At 41.7% G+C, this 26,471-nt stretch overlaps 1 protein-coding gene across 2 annotated transcripts in view; it reads right to left on the bottom strand.

The window, feature by feature from the left end:
* Positions 1 to 26,471, bottom strand: part of MASP1 (MBL associated serine protease 1) — a 160,795-nt gene that overhangs the window by 48,301 nt on the left and 86,023 nt on the right. For both annotated transcript variants that reach the window (XM_040349593.1, XM_040349594.1), the window contains exons 9-10: positions 15,953 to 16,090; positions 5,798 to 5,872 (exon numbers count right to left, since the gene is read on the bottom strand). In XM_040349593.1, the coding sequence (XP_040205527.1) occupies positions 5,798 to 5,872; positions 15,953 to 16,090 (213 nt within the window). The remainder of the gene's footprint in view (positions 1 to 5,797; positions 5,873 to 15,952; positions 16,091 to 26,471) is intronic.

Genomic DNA, 26,471 nt, shown 5'->3' with positions numbered 1-26,471 from the left:
ACAAACGACATTCTTCAAAATCCCTGTCAGAACCCAAACCCTGAGTCATGCATGGATGGTCTTCTTTGACTGTACTTGTTATGCTCCATTGTCACCAGAAGAAATGATCCGCAAAAAAGACAATTGTAATAAGAAAGCGATACAACAGACACAACACGCTAAAACGTCTTTCATAAATCATGTGAGCACCGTGTAGCAAGCTGTAACCACACATTAAATGCCAGACCATACACATCTCAGCCACAAATATGTTCCAACATTCTTGGCCCCAAAGTCTCTTCGACAGTAAGGTTTCCATAGACACCAAAAATATCTGGAAAATATGGTCTCTCATTTGTCTGGAGTAGAAAAGCTTGGATGTCTCAGGGGACAATATTGTGTCAGGAGCTGCTAGACATTGTGCATTAATGGTTTATTAGCACCAGCCACTAACATGCTGCTGAAGTAATTGAGAGAAAAACAGCTTCTGGCATCGTTGATACTATTTGTTCAGAGGAATCTACAGGCAAAGTTTAGTCATACACTCCTAAAGTACTCGGAATGTTATTATTCATTGAATTAAAGTAGCAGTTACATTGTGAAAGTTTTTTTAGAGAAAAAAAATAATAATATACTGCAAGCAAAAATGCAACAGTGATATCTTAAGTTTTATTTAGTTTTTCAGGCTCTTTCTCTTTATTTTCACCTGATATTTACATCCTTCCTGTCCTGGAGTGACAAAGCTTCCACATTTTACTGTTACTATGGAGGAGCAGTACTAAGCCTAAGTCAGGACTACAGAGCACCTGCCCGTATCTTCTAATCCATATACATAGTTGGGATATAACTGATATAAGTGCAGCAGTACAGGAAGATTTCAGGCAGGGTCAATACGTATTTTTTAGCACTTATCAAACAGATATGACAAAACATTTTCAACTGTGTATTTAACAGACCAAAGGGAACAAGTAAGCAAAGTTCATTGTTAGGGTTTAAAAAAAAATGCTTTAAACTTCTTTTCTTTCTGTTTCAAGGATTCATATAATTTGTGTTAACCTGTGACTGAGTAACTTTGGGGGTTATTTACGAAAGGCAAATCTACTTTGCACTACAAGTGTAAAGTGCACTTGAAATTGCTCTAAAAGGGCACTTTCAAGTGCAGTCACTGTAGATCCGACGGGGACATGCAAGGAAGAAAAAAAAAACAGCATTTTAGCTTGCACATGATTGGATGATAAAAATCAGCAGACCTTCCCCTCATTTCAGATCTACCCCTCAGATTTACAGCGACTTCACTTCCAAGTGCACTTTCAGTGCAATTTCAAGTGCACTTTTCACTTGTAGTGCAAGGTGCATTTGCCTTTCGTAAATAAATCCCTTTGTGTTTTAGCCCTGTTTCACACTCCGCGGCATTTGCAGGCAATTGCTTGCAATGGCATCGATTTCAAAAAGTAGATTCTGTATTACCTTTTGCGATTTCGGGACGTGATTTACATTGACATCTGTGCAGAAACCTGCACAGATGTCTCTGAAATCGCGGCTGAAATCGGGTCTGACGTGTGGGAGTGAAATCGTTCGAGTTCAGCTGAACTCGCATGGCTTCATTCCCGCAGCCCAGTGTGAACCTGGGCTTATAAACACACAAAATAGTTAGAATTATTTGATAGAGCAAGGGTCAAAATTCAAGAGCAGTAATTTCTAGTAACCGATTGGCAGTCATTTTTATCTAGTGCAGCTGCTCTAAATTGATTAAAGGTAAATGCCGACAGCTGTACTCTCCCCATCTTTAGGCCCCTTTCACACATGCGGAACGTTTGTCCGTGTTTCAATTATCTGTTGGATGAAAAATGGACATCAATGCATCTCTATGGACAACGGATGTAAATGGATGATCATTCATTTACACCCGCATCCGTCAACAACCGTTTTTTGAAACGGATCGAAGCTCTCCGCCCAAAAAATTGATTGAACGAAAAACGGATGTAAACTGACAATTCATCTGTTATTGCATTGGTAGTGGTTGTAAAAAAAGATGAGCAGCTGATGAAAAACTGCGGAATTTTTTTTTTCACCCGTAGTATGGTCTGTGCATGTGAGATTGCAGGCGTGCACGCATCGGGTCCGGCAGACTCGATGTCCATCGGCTGTCCGCAATCGCTGTACACAGAGGCAGAACGGGGATCTGCCTTTGTAAATGTGAATCCCTGTTCTGACAGGGGACATCTCAGAGATCTGCTGTTCAGCAATCATGTCCCTGGCAGCCCACCTTTCCCCCCACAGTTGGAATCACTCCCTAGGACACACTTAACCCATTGATCAACCACTTCCCTGCCAGTGTAATTTATACATTGATCAGTGCATTTTTATAGCGCTGATCGATGTAATAATGTCTCTGGTCCCCAAAAAGTGTCATTTAGGGTCAGATTTGTCTGCCCCAATGTTGCAGTCCCTCTAAAAATCGCAGATCGCCGCCATTACCAGTAAAAACAATAATAAAAAAAAAGTCCCTGAATTGATCCCATAGTTTATAGACGCGATAACTTTTGCACAAACCAATAAATATACACCTATTGCATTTTTTTTTACCAAAAATGTGTAGAAGAATACATATGGGCCTAAACTGATGAATACATATTATTTTTTGGGGATATGTATTATAGCAGAAAGTAAAAAAATATATATATTTTTCAAAATTGTCACTCTTTTTTTGTGTATAGCGCAGACATTTTTAACCACAGAGGTGATCAAATACCACCAAAAGAAAGCGCTATTTGTGGGGGAAAAAGGACATCTTGTTTGGGTACAACATCGCCTGACCACGCAGTGTCGTATCTCAAAAAATATCCTGGTCAGGAAGGGAGCAAATCCTTCCGGGCTGAAGTGGTTAAAATTTAAGTATGTATGTAAATCTTACATTAGCTGATATTAAACAAGCGTTTTAACTGTACAATAAATGTATGGTAAGTCACCTTTCCTGGGAGAAAAATGTAGGTTGTCATTACTGACCTCTCCTGAAATGCTAGTTACCTAGATGGCATACTGAACAATTATCTTCACTCACCTGTATGTGGGTCACGCCTCAAGAGTAATAATTAACTTCACTTTGACTTCGCTCACTGCATGCTTTTTTTCAGATAGCTGTTGAAGCCAGCGAGAGACAGACAACTAAGAGCAATTGCAACCTATGTGTGTCTGCATGCTAAAGGTCTTAAGAACAGGGAAACTCATAAAAACTGTTTCCTAAAATGCTCCATGGCAGCATACGTGTGGGTTGGCCCCGCCTCCATAACTACCCAATAGGACCCCTCCCTATAAATTTTAGCTCTGGGCTCTCAGCCGTGTTCCTTTTTTGTCCTCCTCCGTAGGACCATGTGTTTGGTTCTCCTACCTGAAGACGATTGTTCCTACGATCAAGATCGGCCGATGATATGGTGTCTCATCCCTCCAATAAGCCTTGACTGTTAAGCAGGGTATGGAGTGTATTGCAGAGTAGCGCTGAAGAGCTGGATTATGTTTTCCACTGGAGAGACGAGCGCGCACAGGCCTGAATACCTAGCAGTGTGCAGGTGGCCATTATCTGCTGAAAGCCTGGAGTGTGTATGGATGCGATGTCCCTGGCCGAATCGATCGTACGTGGTGGTAAGCGGTATCGCCTTCATGGCAGCAGTGTTTATGTTTGTTGTATGTATTTCTATATTTCATCTGCTGTTTTTCCCTATTTCAAACATGCCCAGTGAGCAGCTGGTTTCCTGTGCGTTTCAGCCGCCGCTCCATCTTACTTCCGGGTTCCGTCTGCATTCTGTGCGTGCGCGGACCCGGGAACGAAAGCGAGGCTTGGTTCACGCATGCGCGCAAGTATCGCAGTCTGGCGCGTTAAGTCACGCGCGACAGTTTTAAAAAGCCTGAGGAAACCTGTGAAGCTTGGGAACGATCGTTTGAAATGACGACTTCCCTGTGCATTTACAGAGCCTACCCCAGGTAAGTGCAAGTTCAGAATGTTCGGAATTTAGCATATGTGTGCATCTCGACTTTTTGGGCAGCCTCACGTCATGTCGCACCTGAAGTTATATGCAGAGCGGCTTCGTGGTCGTCTATTAATACTTTTGTTTCCCACTATTGTGTTGAACTGGCTGCCTTATCTTCACTGAATTTTAATTTTAATGTTAAATTAATTTATTTTCTTGCCTCAGCATTTTGCCCGCCCGGGTGTGTTTGGTGAGTTATTTCCCACACGTATGCTGCCATGGAGCATGTCAGGAAAACGGAAAATTTATTATCAAATACTTACCGTAATTTTCCTTTCCTGATTCCAGGAGTTCGTGTGAGTTGGAGTAGGCTAGTTACGGAACATGGCTGAGAGCCCAGAGCTGAAATTTTTAGGGAGGGGTCCTATTGGGTAGTTATGGAGGCGAGGCCAACTCACACGTATGCTGCCATGGAGCCGATCAGGAAAGGAAAATTACGGTAAGTATTTGATAATACATTTTCCATTTTACCTGCACCCGGAGGATTTTGCAGCATGAGAAATAATACAAAAAAATCAAGGAACAAAGTGGTTAGCCCATCCACCTAGCAGTGCTAGATTTGCCAGTTTAGATCCCAATCACAACATTACCTGCCTGGAGTTTGCATGTTCTCTCTGTGCCTGCATGGGTTTCCTCCCACACTTCAAAGACATGCTGGTAGGTAATTGGCTCCTGTCTAAATTGGCCCTAGTGTATGAATGTGAGTAAAGCAGGCCATAAACGGTCGAATTTCGAACAAATTTTCTTTTCAAAATCAGAATTTATTTTTTTTTTTGTGATCCGATGATGCCACCATTGATTTTCGAAATTCGGCCGACCAAACCTTCATGTTCCCGGGAATATTTGTTTCTCTCCGAGAATATTATTTTCTCTCCGGCAATATTCTTTTCTTGCACATTTTTTTTCTATTACGTTTCTCGCACGATTCTGCCATTATTAATCGTTCGTTTTTCAAAAAATTTCCAACATGTTGGATTCCTCAAATTTGTTTGCTGCACGAAATACGGCTGCTGCTGCAGCCCACTAACAGTACGAAATTCGTACGAAAATTCTTTGATACGTTTTTCGAAAGAAAATTCTTTTGAAATTCGAACCGTGTATGGCCGCCTTTAAGGACATTAGATTGTAAGCTCATTGAGGGCAGGGACTTATGTTAATGTACAATATATATATGTGTAAATTGACAGCACTATATAAGCACATGTAATAAATACAATTAACCCACATGTAAGAAAATATATGTATACACCAAAAACAAGAAGAATGCTACCTGGAACTCACTGGACATGTTTAGTTTGGTATAATGTAATAGTGCCCTTAGAGACGAGACTAGCTGTTTTTAGCTTGATATGGTGACCATGACCATTTAATGTCTATGGTACATGCAAAAAGTCCTGGTTGACTGTTCTCCTTGGGATACAACTGATAAGACACCCCTGTGTCTTTCCACACACACACACACACACTGCCAAGGTGTGTATTACAGTGCCTCAGTCTCTGCCTGTATGTATTTTACTGGACTATACCTAAAGAGATGTTAAAGCATAAAAAAATGTGTGTGCTAATAGTAATATGTATAAAAATAAAAATAGCTATGTAGGAATTGCATATAATAGTATGCTTGAACAATTTAACATCTTAGGCTACAAAAAATCTGTACAATGCTGTTAATGTGTTTTTTCTACATGAAGTCTGTTTTATTTTGCACCGTAGATTCATTGTCCATAGCCAATATAAAACGGGTTTATGATGATTAGATACCTTTTACAGCACATTATATATTTAGTAATTACCTGGCTCGCATATAGGAAGCTTGATTCCAATTTCTGAGTTTATCCACTCTCCATTTTCTTTACAGAAATAAACAGCTGCAACGAATGAAACATAACTGGGATTTTTATTTACATAAAATGTAATAATACCATCAATACTATAATTTGTGATAAATTACATACTTTTATAAGCCAAATATCACAGAAGAATTTTCCCCAAGACTGAACTTCCAAATTTTACTGCATATATAGACAGTAGTGATGAGCAGATCGAACCCCTAAACACCACCAGTCCCCCCCCCCCACCCCTTGCTCACTAATTTCACCTTTCACATTAACTCCCAAATTTGGATGACATTTTGGGTATATGACCAGCTCCCACTAATGGATTGAGTGTTCCTTTTCTGCAAGTGTGGGACATCCTAATTTCCTTGTTTATTATCCCCTATTTTGCATATGCACTTGAATACAATCTTTATTGCATATTTAAATTTTATGTACATATAACTGTTGTAGTAATGCTAATTACATTTGTGTATTGTGCATATAACACTTGTGTCAGGAAATTCCTGTGCACAGAAGATTGGTCCATGGCCAATTCGCAGGTGTGGATGCGCGAACCGGTGCAGATCAATGAGTGCGCACAAACACCAGGTGGGCTATTTAGGCTGCCTTGGGTCCTTGCTGTTTGGTCTATTACATTTCCTTATTATCCACTATCTGTTCCTGTGTTGACTCCCTGTTACTGACTTTATCTGCAACTGACTCTGCCTGAATGCTGCCTGTACTGACCCCTGGCTTGTCTTTGGATTTCGTCTCTGCCTGCTCCCTCTGCTTATCCACTTATCTGTCTGCTGTTACCGACCCTGGCCTGACTTCAACTACCATTTGTACTTGATCAGCCTCTTAGTTGTCATCCTGGACTGCCTTACCCTGCATCTGAACCTGCTGACCTGTGCCTATCTCCTGTTCCGGTCTCCCTGCCGGCACTGTTCTTCAGTGATGCACTGCTCTTCAATAATGCACAGCCTGCTCTTCAGCAACACATGCACTGCTCCTTAGCATCCTGCAACGGAAGACCAGTCATGCACTCATGCCCACTCTGTGCTCAGGTGCTCCTGTCACTTTACCAGGGTTCCAGAGCCAGAGATGTAAAAGAAGCCTTCCACCACACGTCATTCTCCACCACCAAAAATATTACAGTTACAAACGGCCATGTCGGAACTTGAGAGAGGGGCTTCTCCATTGGACAAGATATGTCAACACATTGCAGCAATAACTCAACCTGTTAGAAGCCTGTAAGAGGGGCATGCAGAGCTCAAGAGTCGCATCCAGGGCCTGACTGCCTCAGTGACCTCTGCAACCGCTACTGCCTCAGTCCAGTTTGCTCCAGCAACAGCTCAAACAGCTGCTCCTGCTCCCCCTACAGTGATGATGCTTCCTCCAGAGCCAAGAGTCCCCACACCTGAGAGGTTTTGCAACACATGCCAAATATACTTCATGTTGCAGTCTTAGCAAGGAATTAATCTGGCCTTCTACCCTTCCAGAAGGAGCCAGAATTTTATTTGTGGAAAAAAGGGACCATTCTCTCTGGCCTTGTGTGGATTATCATGAGTTAAACAAAAACAAAAGATACCCACTTCCATTAACCCCCAAACTATTTCTTTTTTTTTTTTTTCAAATGTTTTTTATTGTATTTTTCAAAGATACACAATAAAGCACAAATAAGAGTCATAACAATACAACAGTTTCTTAGTCATACTTTGTGTTCAACAGTGTGCCTGGGTAGACTCCAAATTATCATTTTACTAAACAGTAACCATATAGGGCCTTAGTCCAGTTGGATAGTGGTCAGATGCTTAAACAAGTAACTAGCAATCCCTGTTTACCCCAACGGGATCATGCCGTAAACAAGGGATTATGGCTCATTATCTTATATTATATTATAAAATCAAAATTAACATAAAGGGGTATCAAGGGAAGGAGGGGAGGGGAAGGTGAGTAGGAAGTTATCTTTTACATCCGGTCTAGTTTAGGAGTGTAGTCGTTCAGGAACACACTTAATAATTATTAAAATTCTTCAGAAAATTTGAGGCCCTAGGATGAGTAATCCATTCATTCCAATTTTTAATGAATTTACTTATGGTTCCTTTCCTATGTGCTAACATTAGCTCATAGTGAGCCTGAGTATTGAGTCTCTGGACAACATCAGATAAGTTAGGTGCTAAGGTAGATTTCCATAGTTTTGTTATGGTGAGTCTCGCTGCTGTAAGGAAGTTGGCAACTATAGTTCTAAATTGAGGAGGATAGACATCTAGATTTAAACCTAGTAGGGCTAATTCAGGTGTGAGTATTTTTAGATTTCCAGTGAAGGATGCGATAAAGGAGGATACATTATTCCAGAAGCTAGATAAGGTTTTACAATCCCAGAGGGTATGTAACAAATTGCCAGTGTGGGATTCACATCTCCAGTATATGGGGGAGGAGCTAGGGAATATTTTGGATAGTCTGTAAGGGGTCAAATACCAGCGGTTTAGTATTTTCTGGGCGTTCTCCCAATGTTCTACACATGCAGAAGAAGAACTGTTAATATGGATGGCTTTTTGCCATTCTTCCCACGTAAAAGTTTGTGATAGATCCTTCTCCCATTTAATCATATTTAAAGTTTTGGTTTGAATTGGAAAAGATGAAAGTAGTTTATATATATGGGATATGCCTCTCTTCCCACTTATTTTATAGGAAGTGAAGAATTCCCACAGCGCCCTAGGGAGTTCCACACTTTTCTTTGGGTCAAAGTTTTTATTGAACGGTTTGGCTATGAGTTTATTTGTTATTTTATGTATGTCATCGGGTGATAGCTGATCAAAAAAATTGATTCCCTGTTTGGACCAGGGTGTGGTCGTAATTCTTACTTTACAGTAATCGATTACTCCTAGTGGTATTGGCATTAGGACTGGGTTACATGTCGGTTGTAATTTTGTTAGAGCAAACTTCCAGGCTGCCAGAGTAGCTCTAATTGTTAGGAAGTTGGGTGTATTAATTTTTGGTAGAGCATAGCAGGCCATGGAAAGGGAAAATAGATCCTTCCCTTTAGACACTTCTCATTCAATGTTCAACCATAATTTATCATTTGAATATCTGAACCAGTATCTCATTTGATCAAGGAGTGAGGCGAAGTAATATAGGCGTAAATCTGGGCGGTTTAGGCCTCCTTTAGCTTTAACCAATGACAGACCAACCAGACCAGCTTTCCCAACCAGACTAAGTTGCTCAATGTCGAGTTAATTTGTGTGAAAAATGTAGTCGGTAATGGGATGGGGAGGGAGCGGAAGTAATATAGAATTTTTGGTAACGTCTTCATTTTAAAGGCTGCTATTCTTCCAATCCAAGATAGTTGTGTCTTTTTAATAGACTGTGTATCTTGAGTGATTTGAGTTAATAAAGAGGGATAATTTGCTTCATACAGTTTATTAGGTGGGTAAGTAAGTTGAATCCCAAGATAGGTAATGGAGGGGTTGTCCCAATTGTAGCTAGATTGTTGTTTTAGTTTAACAACTAGGTCTGGTGGGATGTTCATAGGTAGTACAAAACATTTACTATGATTAATCATATAATAAGAGACTGATCCAAATTTATCTAGGATAGCGGTTACATCTTCTAGTAGTGTGTCGGTAGCGGATAAAGTTAAAAGAACGTCGTCCGCGAATAATCCCAATTTATGTTCTATTTGACCGACCTTGATTCCTACGATATTGGGGTTAGATCTGAGAGATATTGCCAGTGGTTCAATTGCTAATGAGAATATAATGGGTGATAAGGGGCATCCCTGTCTAGTACCGTTTGAGAGACTAAACTGTTTAGATATACTTCCCGATGTAAATACCCTAGCAGATGGTGTAGTATAGAGAGACATTATGGCTTCAAAAATAAATCCTGTGAGACCAAATTTCTTAAGGGTTTCCGCTACATATCCCCAGTGCACTCTGTCGAATGCCTTCTCCGCATCCAGTCCGAGAAGCAGAGAAGGCATCCGACCGCGCTCTACATGGCTAAGTAGATTATTCATCCGTCTGGTGCTATCCAGGCCTTGACGTCCCTTCACGAATCCAACTTGATCTGGTTCAATCAGATAAGGAGTAATTTCTAATAGTCGATTAGCTAGAACCTTAGCAAAAATTTTTAAATCAGAATTAAGTAGCGAGATAGGTCTATAATTAGTTGGAGACGTCGGGTCTTTCCCTTGCTTTGGTATTGTGATGATAATTGCTTCAAGCATTTCCTTAGGGAATGAGCGGGTGTTGACAGCTTGATTAAACAATCTGGTCAAGTATGGAGAAAGCATATTTTCAAATGCCTTAAAGTATTCACTAGATAGGCCATCTGCACCGGGCGCTTTATTTAGTGGTAACATTGAGATTACTTTTTTGATTTCATTTACTGTTATAGGATCATTTAATTTTTCTAATGTAGCGGAATCTACTGTAGGGATGTTAAGTTTATCAAGAAATTGGGTTATATCTTTTAGGGTTGGTTGGGTGACAGTATGATCTTTTTTTAGATTATATAGGCCCTCATAGTATTCTGCAAACGCATCAGCTATACTCTGTGGGTTATACAATACTTTTCCTGACTTGTGGTGAACAATTTCATGGATTTTCTGTTTGTTCTGTCTAATACATAGTTGCATGGCAAGTAACTTACCCGCTTAATTTCCTTGGGAGTAGTGGTTTAGTTTTAGTTTTTTGAGGTATTTTTCATGATCAGAGATCAAAGTCGCTCTAAGCTCGTGTCTGGCTTCATTAAGTTGTTGGAGGAGGAGGATGTGTTTGGGGGCTAGCTTGTGTTCCTTCTCTAATTTGTCTATTGTCACTAATAGATTATTTACCTCCTGTGACCGCCTTTTTTCCCCCCTAGATGTCAATTGTATCAGCATTCCTCTGGAGAAAGCTTTGTGGGCACACCATATACTAGAGATAGAGACTTCGTCGTTGTCATTAAATTTAAAATATTCTTCTAGTCTTTCCTTCATCTCTGCCAGAGCTCCTCTATGTGACAAAATATATGTATTGTTCCTCCAAAGAACATGCTTCAAATTTTGTTGGGCTAGATCAATAATTAAAGAGATTGGAGCATGGTCACACCATGTTATGTTATGTATATGGGCATCTGTGGTTTTCTGGAGGAGAGCTCTGTCAGTGATGAAGAAGTCGATCCTAGAATAGGATTTATGGACATTTGAATAAAACGTAAAGTCCTTTTCTGTTGCGTGGAGACACCTCCAAGGATCATGGAGGTCTTCTTGTGAGAAGATGTTCTTCAAACCTCTTTGTTTGGATTGGATCCCTTTAGTGGTGTCCAGAGTAGGGTCCATCGTTGCATTAAAGTCCCCACATAAGATAATATTGCCTTTTTGTATTTTCTTTGTTATTGTGAAAACTTTTTGAAGGAATTGTTGTGGGTTCCTATTTGGTGCGTAGATATTGACTAGTGTTAGTATTGTATTTTCAATCTTTGCAACCAGTATTACATACCGACCTTGTTGGTCAATTTTTGAGTCCAAAAGTTGAAAGGAGATTGAATCCTTGATGATCGTCAGGACTCCTTTTTTTTTCTTACTGTTGTGAGATGCGAAGATATGCGGGAATTTAGGGTGTGAAAATTGAGGAGGGTTGTCTCTTGCAAAATGCGATTCTTGAATGCAGAGTATGTCGCATCCGAATTTTAGGGCATCATTCCATAGGGCTTTTCTTTTGAAGGGGCTGTTGAGGCCCTTCACATTTAATGAGAGTAGTTTTAGATTAGGCATAGCGAATAATTTTCATATAGATGAATTGTATATGTATCGAATGTAGTAAAGGCAAAGCGTGTCCATCGACTACATAACTTCCATGAAAAAAGAAGATTGTATGATATTGCTTGTGAGGGGGGGAGGGAAGTAAATTAGGATCAGGGTCAAAAACAGAGACAAAAACAAAAAATAACATGTAAAAACAAGCGAGTTGTCGAGCAACTCCTGTGTGCATAAATGTGTGCACTCTCGTTGTGGGGGCTTTGTTAATCATAGATCAGGGGTTCAGGATAGGGGCTCCCTGGGATTCATGTGCCTGAGGAACTTAGGCCATGATAAACTGGAGAGAAAAGAGACAAGAATTTTTATACCGGCGGTTGTGTCATCCATGACTGACGTTCCAAGGAGCGGTCAGTTTTTCTTTGGTGGTTCCATCGATCGAGGTACTTTCATCATTTGGGAGTAGATTCCATTTTTTCAGAATCTTGAGGCCATCTTGCAGTGTGTGTATTGTATGAGACATGTTATCTTTTTCCACAGATAGTTTGGTTGGAAAACCCCATCTATAAATTAATTTGTGGTTTCAAAATATTTTGGTGATCGGATTCAGGTTTTTCCGCGCCAAGATAGTAGCTTGGGAAAGATCGGAGTATAGGATAATTCCCGCGTAGGGGTCTGGTAGTGGAGCATGGTGTCTTGCAAAATGCATTAGCATGTCTTTTGTCTGGAAAAAATGGATCTTGGCGATCACATCTCTCGGAAGTTTCGCTGCGATGTGCGAGGGCTTAGGAAGTCTGTGAGCTCTGTCGATCACTAGATCTTGTTTTTGTAATGAGGGGATAAGGTCCACGAACATTTTTTGCAAAAAGATTCTTAGGTCATTATTTTTTACGTTTTCAGGGAATGCCGCGGAATTTAATATTGTTTCGCCTAGACCTATCCTCGAGGTCTGAGACTTTAAGCTTCAGTTGCCTGACTTCTTCCTCAAGAGCAAAATGGTCATCAACTAATTCATTATGGGCGTCAGTGAAGTCAGTCATTTTGTTTTCAATATAGTCCACTCTTTCACCCAAATCTCCTATTTCCGCTTTAGATTTTTGCATAAATGCTCTCATGTCATGTTGGATCGCTCCATGCAATGATTTTAGCATTTCCTTCATATCAGTGTCAAGCATTGCTTTGCCAGAGGTGGGAAAGGAGTCCAATTTTACCTCATAGGGGTTAATATCAGCATCAGAATCACAGTCTATTTCAATGTCACTTACTTTATCTCCAGATGACACTTTTCTCCTTTGTTTTACAGGGCTGATGAAGTCTGATTCAAAGGCTTCATTTTGTTGTTCCTTCTCAGGCTGCTGCAGCATCAGAGCCTGTGTCTTTCTCCTCACAGAGTTGCCTGGCAGCTGGTCTGTGTGTGTGAGGGAGGAGGCGCCATCTTTTTCCTGAGGGGATTCAGCCGGACTGATAAACAACCCCAATTTGTGGGGTTTCTTGCGGGAATTACGTTTCTCCATAATGCTGGAGATGTTCTCTGTCCTCTCCGGATCGATACTGTGTCCTTGGGCGCGCTTTTCGTCGCTGCTAGCCGCTTCAGGAAGGTATTAGAACATGGAGCTCTAGCAGTGAGCTTCCATACAGATTCCCTGCTAACCCCCCAAACTATTTCAAAGACTCCGTCACAATCTTTACTAAACTGGACTTGCGGAGAGACTAAAATCTGGTGTAAATGCGGGAAGGGGATAAATGAAAGATGGTCTTATGCACATGCTTTGGCTACTTTGAATACCTGGTAATGCCTTTCGGGTTAAGCAATGCACCAGCAACTTTACAATACCTTGTGAATTACATCTTTAAATACTTTTTAGAATGGGCACTGATAGGTGGCACTGGTATGTGGCACTGATGGGAACTCATAGGCGGCACTGATGGGCACCAATAGGCAGCACTGATTGGCAACAATAACCCGACCATGAATCCGATGGTCCGGGACCGGCTGGTGGAGCCCATTTGTGGGCACTGATTGGCACATATTTGGCATCAATTTGCATATGTGGATGGCCATTTGGGATGCACCTGGCCATCCACATGCTTTGGGCTTCCCTGGTGGTCCTGGCAGCTTCCCTGGTGGTCCAGTGTGGGCATCCGTGGGGGGGCTGTGCTGATAAACAATCAGCGCAAACCCCCCCTGTCAGGAGAGCCGCCGATCGGCTCTCCTCTACTCGCATCTGTCAGACGCGAATGAGGAAGAGCCGATCAACGGCTCTTCCTGTTTACATCGTGATCAGCCGTGATTGGACACGACTGATCACGTGCTACCTGAGGCTCTTTACCGAGATCGCCCCCACGGGCGCGCGCCGGCATGTTATCCTGCTGGACGTCAATAGACGTCCAGTCAGGATAACAGAACCACTTCCGGGACGTCAATTGTCTATTGACCAGGCAGGAAGAGGTTAAGCAAGCTTCAGCATGAATTTCCTCTCATGCAGGGGTTTCTCTTACGGCAAGAGAAGGGTTACTGTGGTCCGAAGATAAGATCTTTGTGCCCGAGGGTGCCGAATGACTATATTTGAACTGTGTCATGATCACCCGCTAGCAGGTCACTTTGCGATCTATAAGACCTCTGATTTAATACAGCATCTGTTCTTGTGGCCTGTGATGAACAAAAACCTTAAAGCTTATGTGAACTCCTGTGTCACCTGCAATCACAATAAAAGCAGCAGGAGTAAAGCTTGGGGGTTACTTAGGCCTCTTCTGATTCATGGATTTTTTTTGTGGAACTTCCACCATCTTAAGGGTACCGGCCATCTTTGTCGTGGTAGATCGCTCTTCCAAGATGGCTTCCATGATACATTGGAAACAGTCCAAATCGTTGCAAAAGAAATCGTAAGGATTCATGGTACCCCTGCCAATATTGTCGCAGACCGTGGAGTCCAGTATGCATTCAGGTTCTGGAGGGAACTCTGTGAGATCTTGAAAATTTAACTTTCTTTCTCTTCTGCTTTTCAACCGCAGACTGATGGGCAAATGAAGAGAACAAATCAACCTACTTTACATTATTCTCCCAGGATGATTGGGCATCCTGAGTATCCTTTTTGCCCCTAGCTGAATTTACATATAATAACTCAACGTATTCCGCTACCAAAGAGTCTCCTTTATTTGCAAATTATGGGTTCCATCCATCCATTTCTTTCCAATGACTTACCTGAATGTTCTATTCCAGCTGACCAAGACACATACAATTTCTTCCAGCAAATCAACAAAGTCCTGCAGGAAACAATAGCTAAAGCGCAAGAGGATAATAAAAGAATCTTCAACAGGAAACGGAGGGGTGAATTGATCTTGAATACCAGCAAACAGGCGTGGTTTTCTATTGTTAACTTAAGATTGGCATGCCCCATGAAGAAATTGGAACTTAGGTTTGTGGGTCCTTTTGCTGTAAAGAGGAAAATTAATAATGTGTCTTATGAACTAACCTTACCTGACTCTGAAAATTCATCTGGTATTTCATCCAAAACCTGTAATTATCAATGGTGAAGAAGAATACGAGGTAGAGACCATCCTGGATTGCAGGAGGAAAAGGAATCAACTGCAGTACTTGATTAAGTGGAAGGGGTATGCAGCGGAAGAATATTATTGGGAACAAGATTCCTGCATAAATGCTCAAGCTTGATTCAAGCTTTATTTCACAGGCATCTTGAAAAGTTGGCCCAGTTGGGCATCCAGGGACTGCCCATAGGGAAGGGGGCACTGTTAGGAAAGGTGCATTCCTGTGCAAAGAAAATTGGTCCATGGCTAATTCGCAGGTGCGAAATGGGTGTGTGTGCGCGTGCAAATGCCAAGCAGGCTATTTAAACTGCACTATGGACTTGGGTCCTTGCCATTTGGTCTATTACATTTCCTGATTATCTGGTACACCCTGTTATCGACTTGATTTTCTCCTGACCCTGCCTGAACACTGCCTGTACCGACCCCTGGCTTGTCTTTGGATTTCATCTACGCCCATCTGTCTGCTGTTACCGACCCTGGCCTGATTTTGACTACCGTTTGTACTTGATCTGCTACTCTGAGTTGCCATCCTGGACTGCCTGAACCTGCTTACCTTGTGACCTGTGCCTATCTTCTGTTCCGGTCTCCCTGCCAGCACAGTCTGCTCTTCAGCAACACACTGCTCTTCAGCAATGTACAGCCTGCTCTTCAGCAACACATGCACTGCTCTTCAGCATCCTGCAACGGAATACCAGTCAGGCACTCGTGCTCACTCTCCTGATCCAGAGGTGTAAGAGAAGCCTACCGCCACGCGTCAGGTTCCACCACCAGGTACATTACAACTTGTATTTCACCAATACTCTTAAAAAATAGGAAGGTATAGTTTCATTATAGTCTCTCACCAGTAATGTTTGGGGTCATTGTGTAGTATGGTTCTCTGCAGGAATATGTAATACTTGATTGGTATGTGGTAGTATTTTCTGATGTAGAGAAGGTAATCAATCCATTTTCAAGTTCTTTTGGCAACTTGCAGTCAACAACTAGAAAAGTGAAACAATCCCAGTGTTAGGTCACATAATTAGTCAGTTTGAAAAAAGACACTAGTCTATCTAGTTCAACCAATTAAAAAAAAAACCACACACACATAAAAATCCTGCACATACACTATACCCGTAGTTGATCCAGATGAAGGAGGAATCCCCCCCACTCACACACACACACTTATTCATGGTCCAATTTGCTCCAGTGGGGGGAAAAAAAAGAAAAACTTGTATTTAGTTATAATATGTACATTTAGGAATGCATACATCTCTTTTTTACTGAGCTTGTTTAGAACTAGTTCTAGCGGAACTCCTCAATGCTTCTTATAAATTTGGTTGCCCTTCTCTGCACTTCTCCAGTTCCCCAATATCCTTTTTGTGATGTGGTGCCCAAAACTGAACTGCATATTTTAAATGAAGACTTCTAAACCCTGATTCACATTGATGCTACTTGAAGTAGCCTGATTTCAAAGTAGCAGGTCAGCGTGATTTCAGGTGCTACTTGACAGACATCTGTGCGGTTTCATGCACAGATGTCTATTGAAGTTGCAACCAAAATCTGCAAAAAAAGTGCAGAAACTACTGTTGCAAATCAGTGCACCGCCGCAAAGTGGGCATCGCACTGATTGGAATGGTGCCTTTGCTAGCAATAGGCTGCAACTTCTCAGCTTAAACCTCATGACAAATCGCTCCAATGTAAATGAGGGCTTAATGATTTATACAGGGGCAAAATGATGCCATTCCATTGCTGCTATGGAGGAGATTTACTAAAGCTGGTGCCGTGCGAGTTCAGCTGAACTTGCACAATTTCACTCCCGCTGGCAGTCCCGATTTCGGCCGCGATTTCAGAGACATCTGTGCAGGTTTCTGGACAGATGTCAATGTAAATCGCGGCCCGAAATCGCAAAAAGTAGTACAGGAACTACAGCAGATGCGGCGTCGCACTGATTAGGACGGTGCCATTGCCGGCAAATGCAGTAGATTTGAGATGCGATTTGACATCTCAAATCGTACCAGTGTGAACCAGGCCTTAGGGTAATTATACAGAAATTGGGCTGTCAGTAAATATAGCATTGCTGTTGGAACAGTGATTAATTTACTACTGGTTATTCCACTAAAAGCAAATTATTGTATCAACTATGACTTTAGGTGTCCGTTTATGAAACTGTGAACAGAGGTTATCCCAAGGATCGCCGCTGATCTCCGCTAATAAACAGTTTATGAAACCGAGATAATCGGGGGAGAAGTGTTTGAACATGTTCTCCCGCCGATGAGCTCCGCACACAGAGAATCCTCATTTACTGACACAGAAACGGACAGTGAAATATGTTCACTGCTTCATTCTCCGGCATTCTCACTCCTCTATGTGCCTGTTTATGAGGAGAGATAAGGGGTGGCGCCTAGCCGGGGGTCCTTGTCTAAATGAATACTGTGCTGTGGGCACACTTGTCAGGAGGGAGGGGCCTGGAGCACTGACATGGGATCTGAGAAGAGGAGGATCTGGGCTGCTCTGTGCAAAACCACTGCACAGAGGTGGTAAGTATAACATGTTTGTTATTTTTAAGCAAAAAAAACAAAAAAACAACAGAGACTTTAGTATTACTTTAATAAAAATGCATACTACCTTGTGAAGGTGCACAGATTTGATCAATTACACTATCTCTCTGGTTTACTGAAGGATCATGAGGTTTGTAGCTGTCTCCCTAGACATCAACTGGGCCCTAGACTCCTGTCTAGGGTGCCTTTTGGATTATTTAGCTCTGCATATGACATGCATTTTTTAATCGCACAAATGATATCTCATAACCTTTGTACAAATGACAAACCCAAACTGATTGAAGATGAGATATGTTTACAAATTACTCCGGAGGAGAAATTTATTGGGCTAATTAAAACAATCGTCAGGTACGTTAACGTTGTTTATTTTAAATCAATCGGGTAAATAGAATACAAAAATGGAAATGATCTTCAACTGGAGTGGTATTAGAAGCAAAAAAAAAAAAGTTTGCTGGGCTGGCACACTTTCAGTAATTTGGCCCTGGTCAGAAAAAGTATATGAATGTATTACACACCTATGTACTGCACAGCAAGTAGCACACCTATACCAGTGCTTGAAAGGACTGTTGTGGACCTGTTAGGTAACGATTTGTGTCACTACAGTCTGTCCCTGCTGGAAACAGCAACCTGTCCCTACACTGACAAAAAGTATATGAATGTATTACACACCTATGTACTGCACAGCAAGTAGCACACCTATACCAGTCCTTAAAAGGACTTTTGTGGACCTTTTAGATAGCTATTTGATTGAATACAGCCTGTCCCTGCACCAAACACCAACCTCTCCCTACACTGACAAAAGCAGAATGTACGATGGCCGCCAGATCAGGTCTATTTATAAGGTAGGGGGTATGTCCATGTGCTGAAATGTCTCAATTGGCTGTCCTGCACCACCTGATGGATGTCTGTGTCATAGGTCAAAGTTCTTACCCATGTAACATTGCGGACCGCTGCGAACATCACCAGATGTCCGCTGGTTTGGCGGACCGCGAACATGCAAAGTTTGCCACAAACCGACCGCCGGGCAGGCCATCTCTAGACAGGAACAAGGCAAGCCAGTAGCAGGACTATTAGTGCTGATTGGACTGGAGTTGACTGAAGGGACCACCTGGCATGGAGAGAGACTGTCACTGTGACTCAGAAGGAAACGTGTTGGTGAGGTGTCATCATCATCTATGCTGCTGCACACTGCTGTCAATGTCACTGTGAGAGCCAATTTCGTGCATGTGTGCCTGCCCATTCTAATTTCATGTCCTCCTGAGTCCTGTCCCTGAGCTACTTACTTACTATATCAAAAATAAAATAAGAAATATGTTTTTTGCCTTAATATCTACCTTAAATCACATTACTAATTTGTACTTGTTTGTAGCCTAAATATTGAAATGGGCACTTAAAAATTAAATTTTGTAACTTTTGGAAATACCAGTAAAAACTTGGCTGTGCCAGCAAATTTTGGGTGTCGTGTCAGTAAATTTTAAATGGTTTGGTTGGCGAAACTGGCCCTGGTAGAGGCAAAATACTTAAAAATAGGTTAAATTTATGTTCATGTTGTTTTAGGTTAGCAACTTCCCCACAGAGGCTGTAAGAATAGAGGTATATGGAATGTGCATGTGTATGTGTCCTATGTAGAATTTGTTCAAAAATGCTGACTCTGATGGTGTTCAGACCTCTATCAGATGTGGAAGTCCCCAATCATTTTACCATATTAAAGCTAGGCTGAGTTAGTGAATGCATTGATCCATTCAGGTGAGTAAACATTTCTACATCGAATATTAGGATGTATTCTGGAAATCCTTCTTCACACCAGTGTGCCTGAATCCTGAAAAAACACATACATTGATAGTATTGATCTTCACTCACAAATTGTGAAAAGATTTACTTTACCCAATCATGCAAAAAATATCTGCACATGATTTGGCAATCAAAGTGAACAGGAATTTACTTTTCACATGCTTGGATACATGAAGTGGATATCCAACATTTTTTTGGAGTGAAACTTCTCAACTCTTCTAGTAAATCAGCCTCATAAAAGTTTCACTTTGAATTTCCATTCATATGAAAAGAAAATTTACCGTATTTATCGCGGTATAACGCGCTCCCGCGTATACCGCGCACCCCTAAAGTTGCCCAAATCCTGTGGGAAAAAAGTTTTTTTTGTACTTACAGTTTTGGTGTCTTGCGCGGCGTCCATCGGCGGCCTCGTCGGGTCCGGCGTCCGTCTGCGGCTTCGGGTGTCCTCTTCGATCGGGTACGGGTCCTTCTGTGGCTTCCGGGGGTCCTCTTCGTCGGGTCCGGCGTCCATCTGCGGCTTCGGGTGTCCTCTTCGTTGGGTCCGGCTTCCTTCTGCGGCGTCCTCGCCGCTCGTTTCCCGCGCCGAGTTTGAATACTGCGCCGACATATACCGAGCGCAGTACACTCGTGTATCGTCGGGCAGGCTCGGCAACTCTCGCGCTGACGTCCTGTACGCTCAGGACGTCAGCGCGAGAGGCGCCGAGACTGCCCAAAGATACACCAGTGTACTGCGCTCGGTATATGCCAGCGCAGTATTCAATACGCCGATAAATACGGTACTTACTTCTGCACATGATTGGATAATTGTGAATCTTCACACAATTTATAGTGCGAACATTTAAACATACTTTCGTAAATCAGCCTCATGGTCAAATTTTAATATTTGAAATGGAGAAAATGCATGCCAACTTTTCTGTTTGCCTTAAGGCCCGTACACACAATTGGATATTCCGACAACAATTGTGTGATGGATGTGTTTTGTCGGATAATCCGAATGTCTGTATGCTTCATCGGACAATTGTTGTCAGAATTTCCGACAACAAATGTTGGTTAGCCATGCTCTCAAATTGTCCGACAACAAATGTGTTCCGTCGGATTATCCGATCGTGTGTACACAAATCCATCTGACTAAAATCCAAAGTACAAACACGCATGCTCCGAACCAATGCTAACCATTACACAACATTAGCAGAAGTTGCCCAAAGGGTGGCGCTAAAGAGCTGAAAAACAATGTGGTTTTGTGTATGTTGGCTGAAAAGGTTCTGCCGTCTGTATTCAGAATACGTTTTTTTTTTTTCCCAACTCGGAGAACACAAACCGGAGACATAATCAATTTTGCGTTCATACGCTGTCTCCATCCTGGTTCACATCATGGTAGGAAGTTGCTTTTTTCTCTTTTTTTTATTCTTTTTTTTTTTCTTTGTTTGTTATATCCATATATAGGTATAGACAAGCTGAGCCTATATGGCCATAGAATAGAAAAATACAAATAATACTAGAGTTTACATAGTGATAAAAAAAAAAGAGTGCCCATACCCAAATAATCAAACCCAAGCCCCCCCCCGTCCCCCCCATACCCGAGCCCAATGGTCACCTAGGGATGCTTCCAACCATTAGATCGTATGATATGATATAATAAAATACTCTTACCAGCAGACAAGGACCCAAACCACCTTGCAGTTGTGGGTCAACTAGGCTTTTATCCACTGGTAGTGGTACTCCAGCTAGGACTCCTCCAATGGTCTCCTCCTTCTGTTGGTGTAGGTGCCAAGGGGGACAGCAACCTCAGGAAGCAGGAAGTTCTTGGAAGCTGAATAATCCAATGACCAGACTCACAACGAGTGGATGATAAAAAACAAAAAAGGAGAGAGAGCCTCCACATAGTGTAAATCCCAATCAGATATGGGTATTTATTGAGAAAATTAAAAATATTCAAATAAATAAATATATAAAAAAATATATGGATTGGAATCTAGTAGTAAAAAAGCGCAGTGTTGAGCAGCTTGGGCTAGCTTGTAGACCCAACGCCGTTTCATCTACAAAGACTTTGACAGGGGTACAAGCCAGCCTAATACCCCCTGCGCTTAAATAAGAACATAATTAAATAATGGCAAGCATGTGTGTTCTGTCACAAATCCTACTTCCGGGATCGAGTAGGCCATAAGGCCTGTAACATGTAAGCTGGTATATCCAGAAGGTCTCTAACCTGGACAAACCTCTAGTATAGGATTCCCCCCTCCAATTAGGAACAAATCTATCTATAATTATATATTGTCATATATGCTAATATTTTGATTTTTTGTATGATACTTGTTTAAGCCTGTGTCATCTCTTACATGTCCCTCTTTTAGTAGAGTCCTTTTATCCTCACTAGATTCTGCGTCAGGTGCAGAAGGCGTGGGCTGGTAGACGTGGCTCTGATTTTTAGCCTTATGAGCATATTTTGGGACTACGTGCCCCAGCATTCCTTGCGCCTAGGTGAGTGAGTGAATGAGAAACTTGTATAGCGCAACAAATGCGAACTTAATCGCCTCAAGGTGTTGCGGTCACGTGAGGTTCTGCAATGCTTTCTCCCTACTTATGGAGACACTGGAAGGCTAAAATCCAGAGATTCAGCTGATTTTGCATATCTCGGAACTACACGCCCCAGAATGCCTTGCGGCCACTTCAATGACATCCCGGAAGTAGGATTTGTGACAGAACACGGGGGGGTAGGCTGGCTTGTACCCCTGTCGAAGTCTTTGTAGACAAAACGGCATCGGGTCTACAAGCTAGCCCAAGCTGCTCCACACTGTGCTTTTTTACTACTAGATCGCAATCCATATATTTTTTTATATATTCATTTATTTGAAAATTTTAAATTTTCTTAATAAATACCCATATCTGATTGGGATTTACACTATGTGGAGGCTCTCTCTTCTTTTTTGTTTTTTTATCATCCACTCGTTGGTGAGTCTGGTCATTGGATTATTCAGCTTCCAAGAACTTCCTGCTCCCTGAAGTTGCTGTCCCCCTTGGCACCTACACCAACAGAAGGAGGAGACCATTGGAGGAGTCCTATCTGGAGTACCACTACCGGTGGATAAAAGCCTAGTTGACCCACAACTGCAAGGTGGCTTGGGTCCTCGTCTGCTGGTAAGAGTATTTTATTATCCTCATACGATTTAATGGTTGGAAGCATCCCTTGGTGACCACTGCTGTCTTCCAAGACCTATCTGATTATATTCATTGTGTCTTGGTTGCTGCGACTGTATGGACAGTGCTCTATATATGGACTAACGTATGTGTTTGCCGCAACAGCTTTTAGTTCATTATTATTCACTGATAGCCATCCTTGCAGGGTGACTACTTAAAGAGGGAGTTCACCCTAAAAATAATTTTTACCCGTAGATTGATGCTCATTTTGTCTAGGGGAATCGGCTAGTTGTTTTAAAATCCGAGCAGTACTTACCGTTGTAGAGAGCGATCTTCTCCGTGGCTTCCGGGTATGGATTGACAGCCTTCCGAGAGGCTTCCGACGGTCACATCCATCGCGTCACGAGTAGCCAAAAGAAGCCGAACGTCGGTGCGGCTCTATACTGCGCCGGCGCACCGACGTTTGGCTTCTTTCGGAAAATCGTGATGCGATGGATGCGACCGTCGGTAGCCTCTCGGAAGACTGTCAATCAAAATAGGAACGCCCAGTCCCGCAGCCCATACCCGGAAGCGGCGGAGAAGATGCATCTCTAAAACGGTAAGTACAGCTTTGATTAAAAAGAAAACTGGCCGATTCCCCTAGACAAAATGAGCAGGAATCTAAGGCTAAAAAAATGTTATGTACGGGTGAACCTCCGCTTTAATCACTGCACAAGTGTGTTTACATCATTTATATTTTTTTTACTTTTATTCCTTGTCTATTTGGTTATCACACAGTGTGTCTTTTTTGGACATACTTCTTGGATGTGTAGTGACCACACTTCACATAGCATACTTCCTTTGCACATTTGGAGTATAATTTATTTGGTTTTTCACCAATTACTATTTTGTGGATGTCAACATTTTCACCAGCGCCACATTTTATATTTCACGTTTGTTCACAATATTGTCTGATTGTTGTGTTGGCAGCTCTATATATGTATACTTTTTGGGTTGGCGCAATATATTATTTCCTTTTTTTGAAAATTTTACTTAAAATGGTTCTTTCAATATATGCTTTTCCAGGTTTTAATTAATACCATTATTTTTGTAAGAGACGCCTTTGTACTCATAAATCCTCTGTTTTGGATGAAGGGTAGAAGGTGCAGAATGAGTTTCCAATGGCACTTGTAGCTCTGTTGTTTAAATTCAGGACTGTGAAGTGTCTATCTCTTCCATTTTCTCTTTTGAATGCTTCTAATTGTCAGAGATTGGCCCCCAAACCAATTTAAAATAAAAGGCTTCCCCACCTTCCACAGTATATGTTAATCCCCTGCCGGGGGCAAGAAGTGTCCAACAGCACTCTCCAATCTGTCAGTCTCCTAAAAATCAGCTTATTGGAACCCACTGCAGGGTCACTAAGGAATTCTAAAATAGAGAGCTTTCTTTGATTTCTGGAAACCAGTTGATTTCAATGAGCTTCTCAGTTTGAATCTCCTAATTTTGTAGATTTGGTTTAAATACTAAGATGGCCAAAAAGCAGCTCAGTCCCACCACAGTAAGCAGCTCCGTCTAGACCACAGTTTTAAACTGATATAGGTCATTGTAAAGAGTTTTTTTAAAGAGCATGCACATATTATATGCATTCACGAGCCCCTTAAAGAGGTCCAATTTTATTAAAAAAATTAACTTTGCGAATATCTCAAGCTTTCATTCAGGAAATAATCCCATATTTTGCTTCATATTTTATTTCCTCTGATCGCTAGCTCCATCTGGTGGCCACAATGTGGTGTTTTTCTAATTGAGTTGTTTCAGGAAAATACCATATTATGGCATTGATGAGTATAGAAAATAAAAGTAATAGACAAAATAAGAAAATATTTGTTATGGCCCGTACACACGATTCAAATATCGTACAACAGATTGTACGACTTTTTCCGCTTAATAGTCGCAAGTAGAAATTGGATTGGTTACTAAAGTCACAAATTCTCCTACGACAGAAAAAAAAATTGTAAGTGAAGTCATGTGTTGTCATTTATTTGTATTGTATTTTCGGATGACAACTATACTGACTAAATGAAAATCGTACGATCTGGAATCGTACGAGGAAAATTTAAGTGCTTGCCCGATCTAATAATATTGGGTGAACTGTCATGATCGGGTCTCGAAAGTAGTGTACACACGATCCGAGAATCGTACGATTCTTCCTCGGATGTTTTGGTCCGATATTCGGATCATGTGTACGGGCCATAACAGCTTAGTGAATGTTTTAGCCATTCACACAGCTAATTTTGTATAAATAAACCTCAAAGTGTATGTCAGTGCAAATAAAAAAAAAAAAATGCAGTATATCTTTGAAACACATGCACATTTCCAAGTATTTAAGCCCTTTAAAAACCCCACAAATACAGGACCAAAAAGGTACTGAGGGCCAGATTCACAGAAGAAGTACGCCGGCGTATCTACTGATACTCCGGCGTACTTTCAAATTTGCCGCGTCGTATCTTTAGTTTGAATCCTCAAACCAAGATACGACGGCTTTTGGCTTCGATCCGACAGGCGTACGGCTTCGTACGCCTTCAGATCATAGGTGTAATACTTTGGCGCCCGCTGGGTGGAGTTTGCATTGTTTTCCGCGTCGGGTATGCTAATTAGTTTTTTCCGGCGATTCACGAAGGTACGCGCGGCCGTCGCATTCTCTTACGTCGTCGCTAGTCGGCTTTTCCCGGCGTATAGTTAAAGCTGCTATTTCGTGGCGTATAGATAGACGTGCCATGTTAAAGTATGGCCGTCGTTCCCGCATCGAATTATTATTTATTTTTTTTGCGTAAGTCGTCCGTGAATAGGAAAGGACGTAACTCACGTCTACGTTCATAAAATGACGTCGGTGCGATGTCATTTCGCGCAAATCACGGCAGGAAATTTCAAAACGGAGCATGCGCAGTACGTTCGGCGCGGGAACGCCCTTATTTAAATGATCCACGCCCCCTACACGATCATTTGAATTAGGCGGGCTTGCGCTGGAGGGATTTACGCTACGCCGCCGCAACTTTACAGGCAAGTGCTTTGTGAATCAAGCACTTGCCCGTAACACTTGCGGCGGTGTAACGTAAATGCGATACGTTACGCTGCCGTAAATGTACCAGAATCTGGCCCTAAGTTCCTAAATTATTTTGCAAAGGATACAGGACAGGCCTGAATTTCTGACTTGATCAACTGAATTTTTTTTATGTTTTTTGCATTTTTTAAAACAGATATAACAAAACACATTTCATGAAATATTTACAGATCAAAAGGTAGCAAGTAAGTGAAGTTAAGATTTACATACATTTAAAATATAAGTATTGCTAAAGCTTTTTTGGTCATACAGTAAAACCTTGGTTTGAGAGCGCTTTGCAAGACAAGCAACATTTTAAAATACATTTTGACTTGATATCCAAGCAACGGCACATCACAACTGAGTATAAAAGAGAAGAGAGGCACCTCTAATGCCGCGTACACATGGTCGGAAATTCTGACAAACATTTTTGATGAGAGCTTTTTGTAAGAAATTCTGACCGTGTTTAGGCTCCATCGGACATTTGCTGTCGGAATTTCTGACAACAAAAATTTGAGAGCTGGTTCTCAAATTTTCTGACAACAAAAGTTCTTCTATGCAATTCCGCCGCAAAAAATCCACGCTTGCTTGGAATCAAGCAGAAGAGCCGCACTGCCTATTGAACTTCATATTTTGCGGCTCGTCGTACGTGTTGTACGTCACTGCGTTCTTGACGTTCGGAATTTCAGACAACATTTGTGTGACCGTCTGTATGCAACACAAGTTTTAGCCAACATTCCTTCGGAAAAAAATCCACGGTTTTGTTGTCGGAATTTCCGATTGTGTGTAAGCGGCATAAGTGTACAAATATGGTTACATTAA

Source organism: Rana temporaria, chromosome 4 (genome assembly GCF_905171775.1).
Source record: "Rana temporaria chromosome 4, aRanTem1.1, whole genome shotgun sequence".
NCBI lineage: Eukaryota > Metazoa > Chordata > Amphibia > Anura > Ranidae > Rana > Rana temporaria.
Note: the sequence above shows the minus strand (reverse complement) of the source record. Positions and strands in the feature narration are given on the sequence as shown.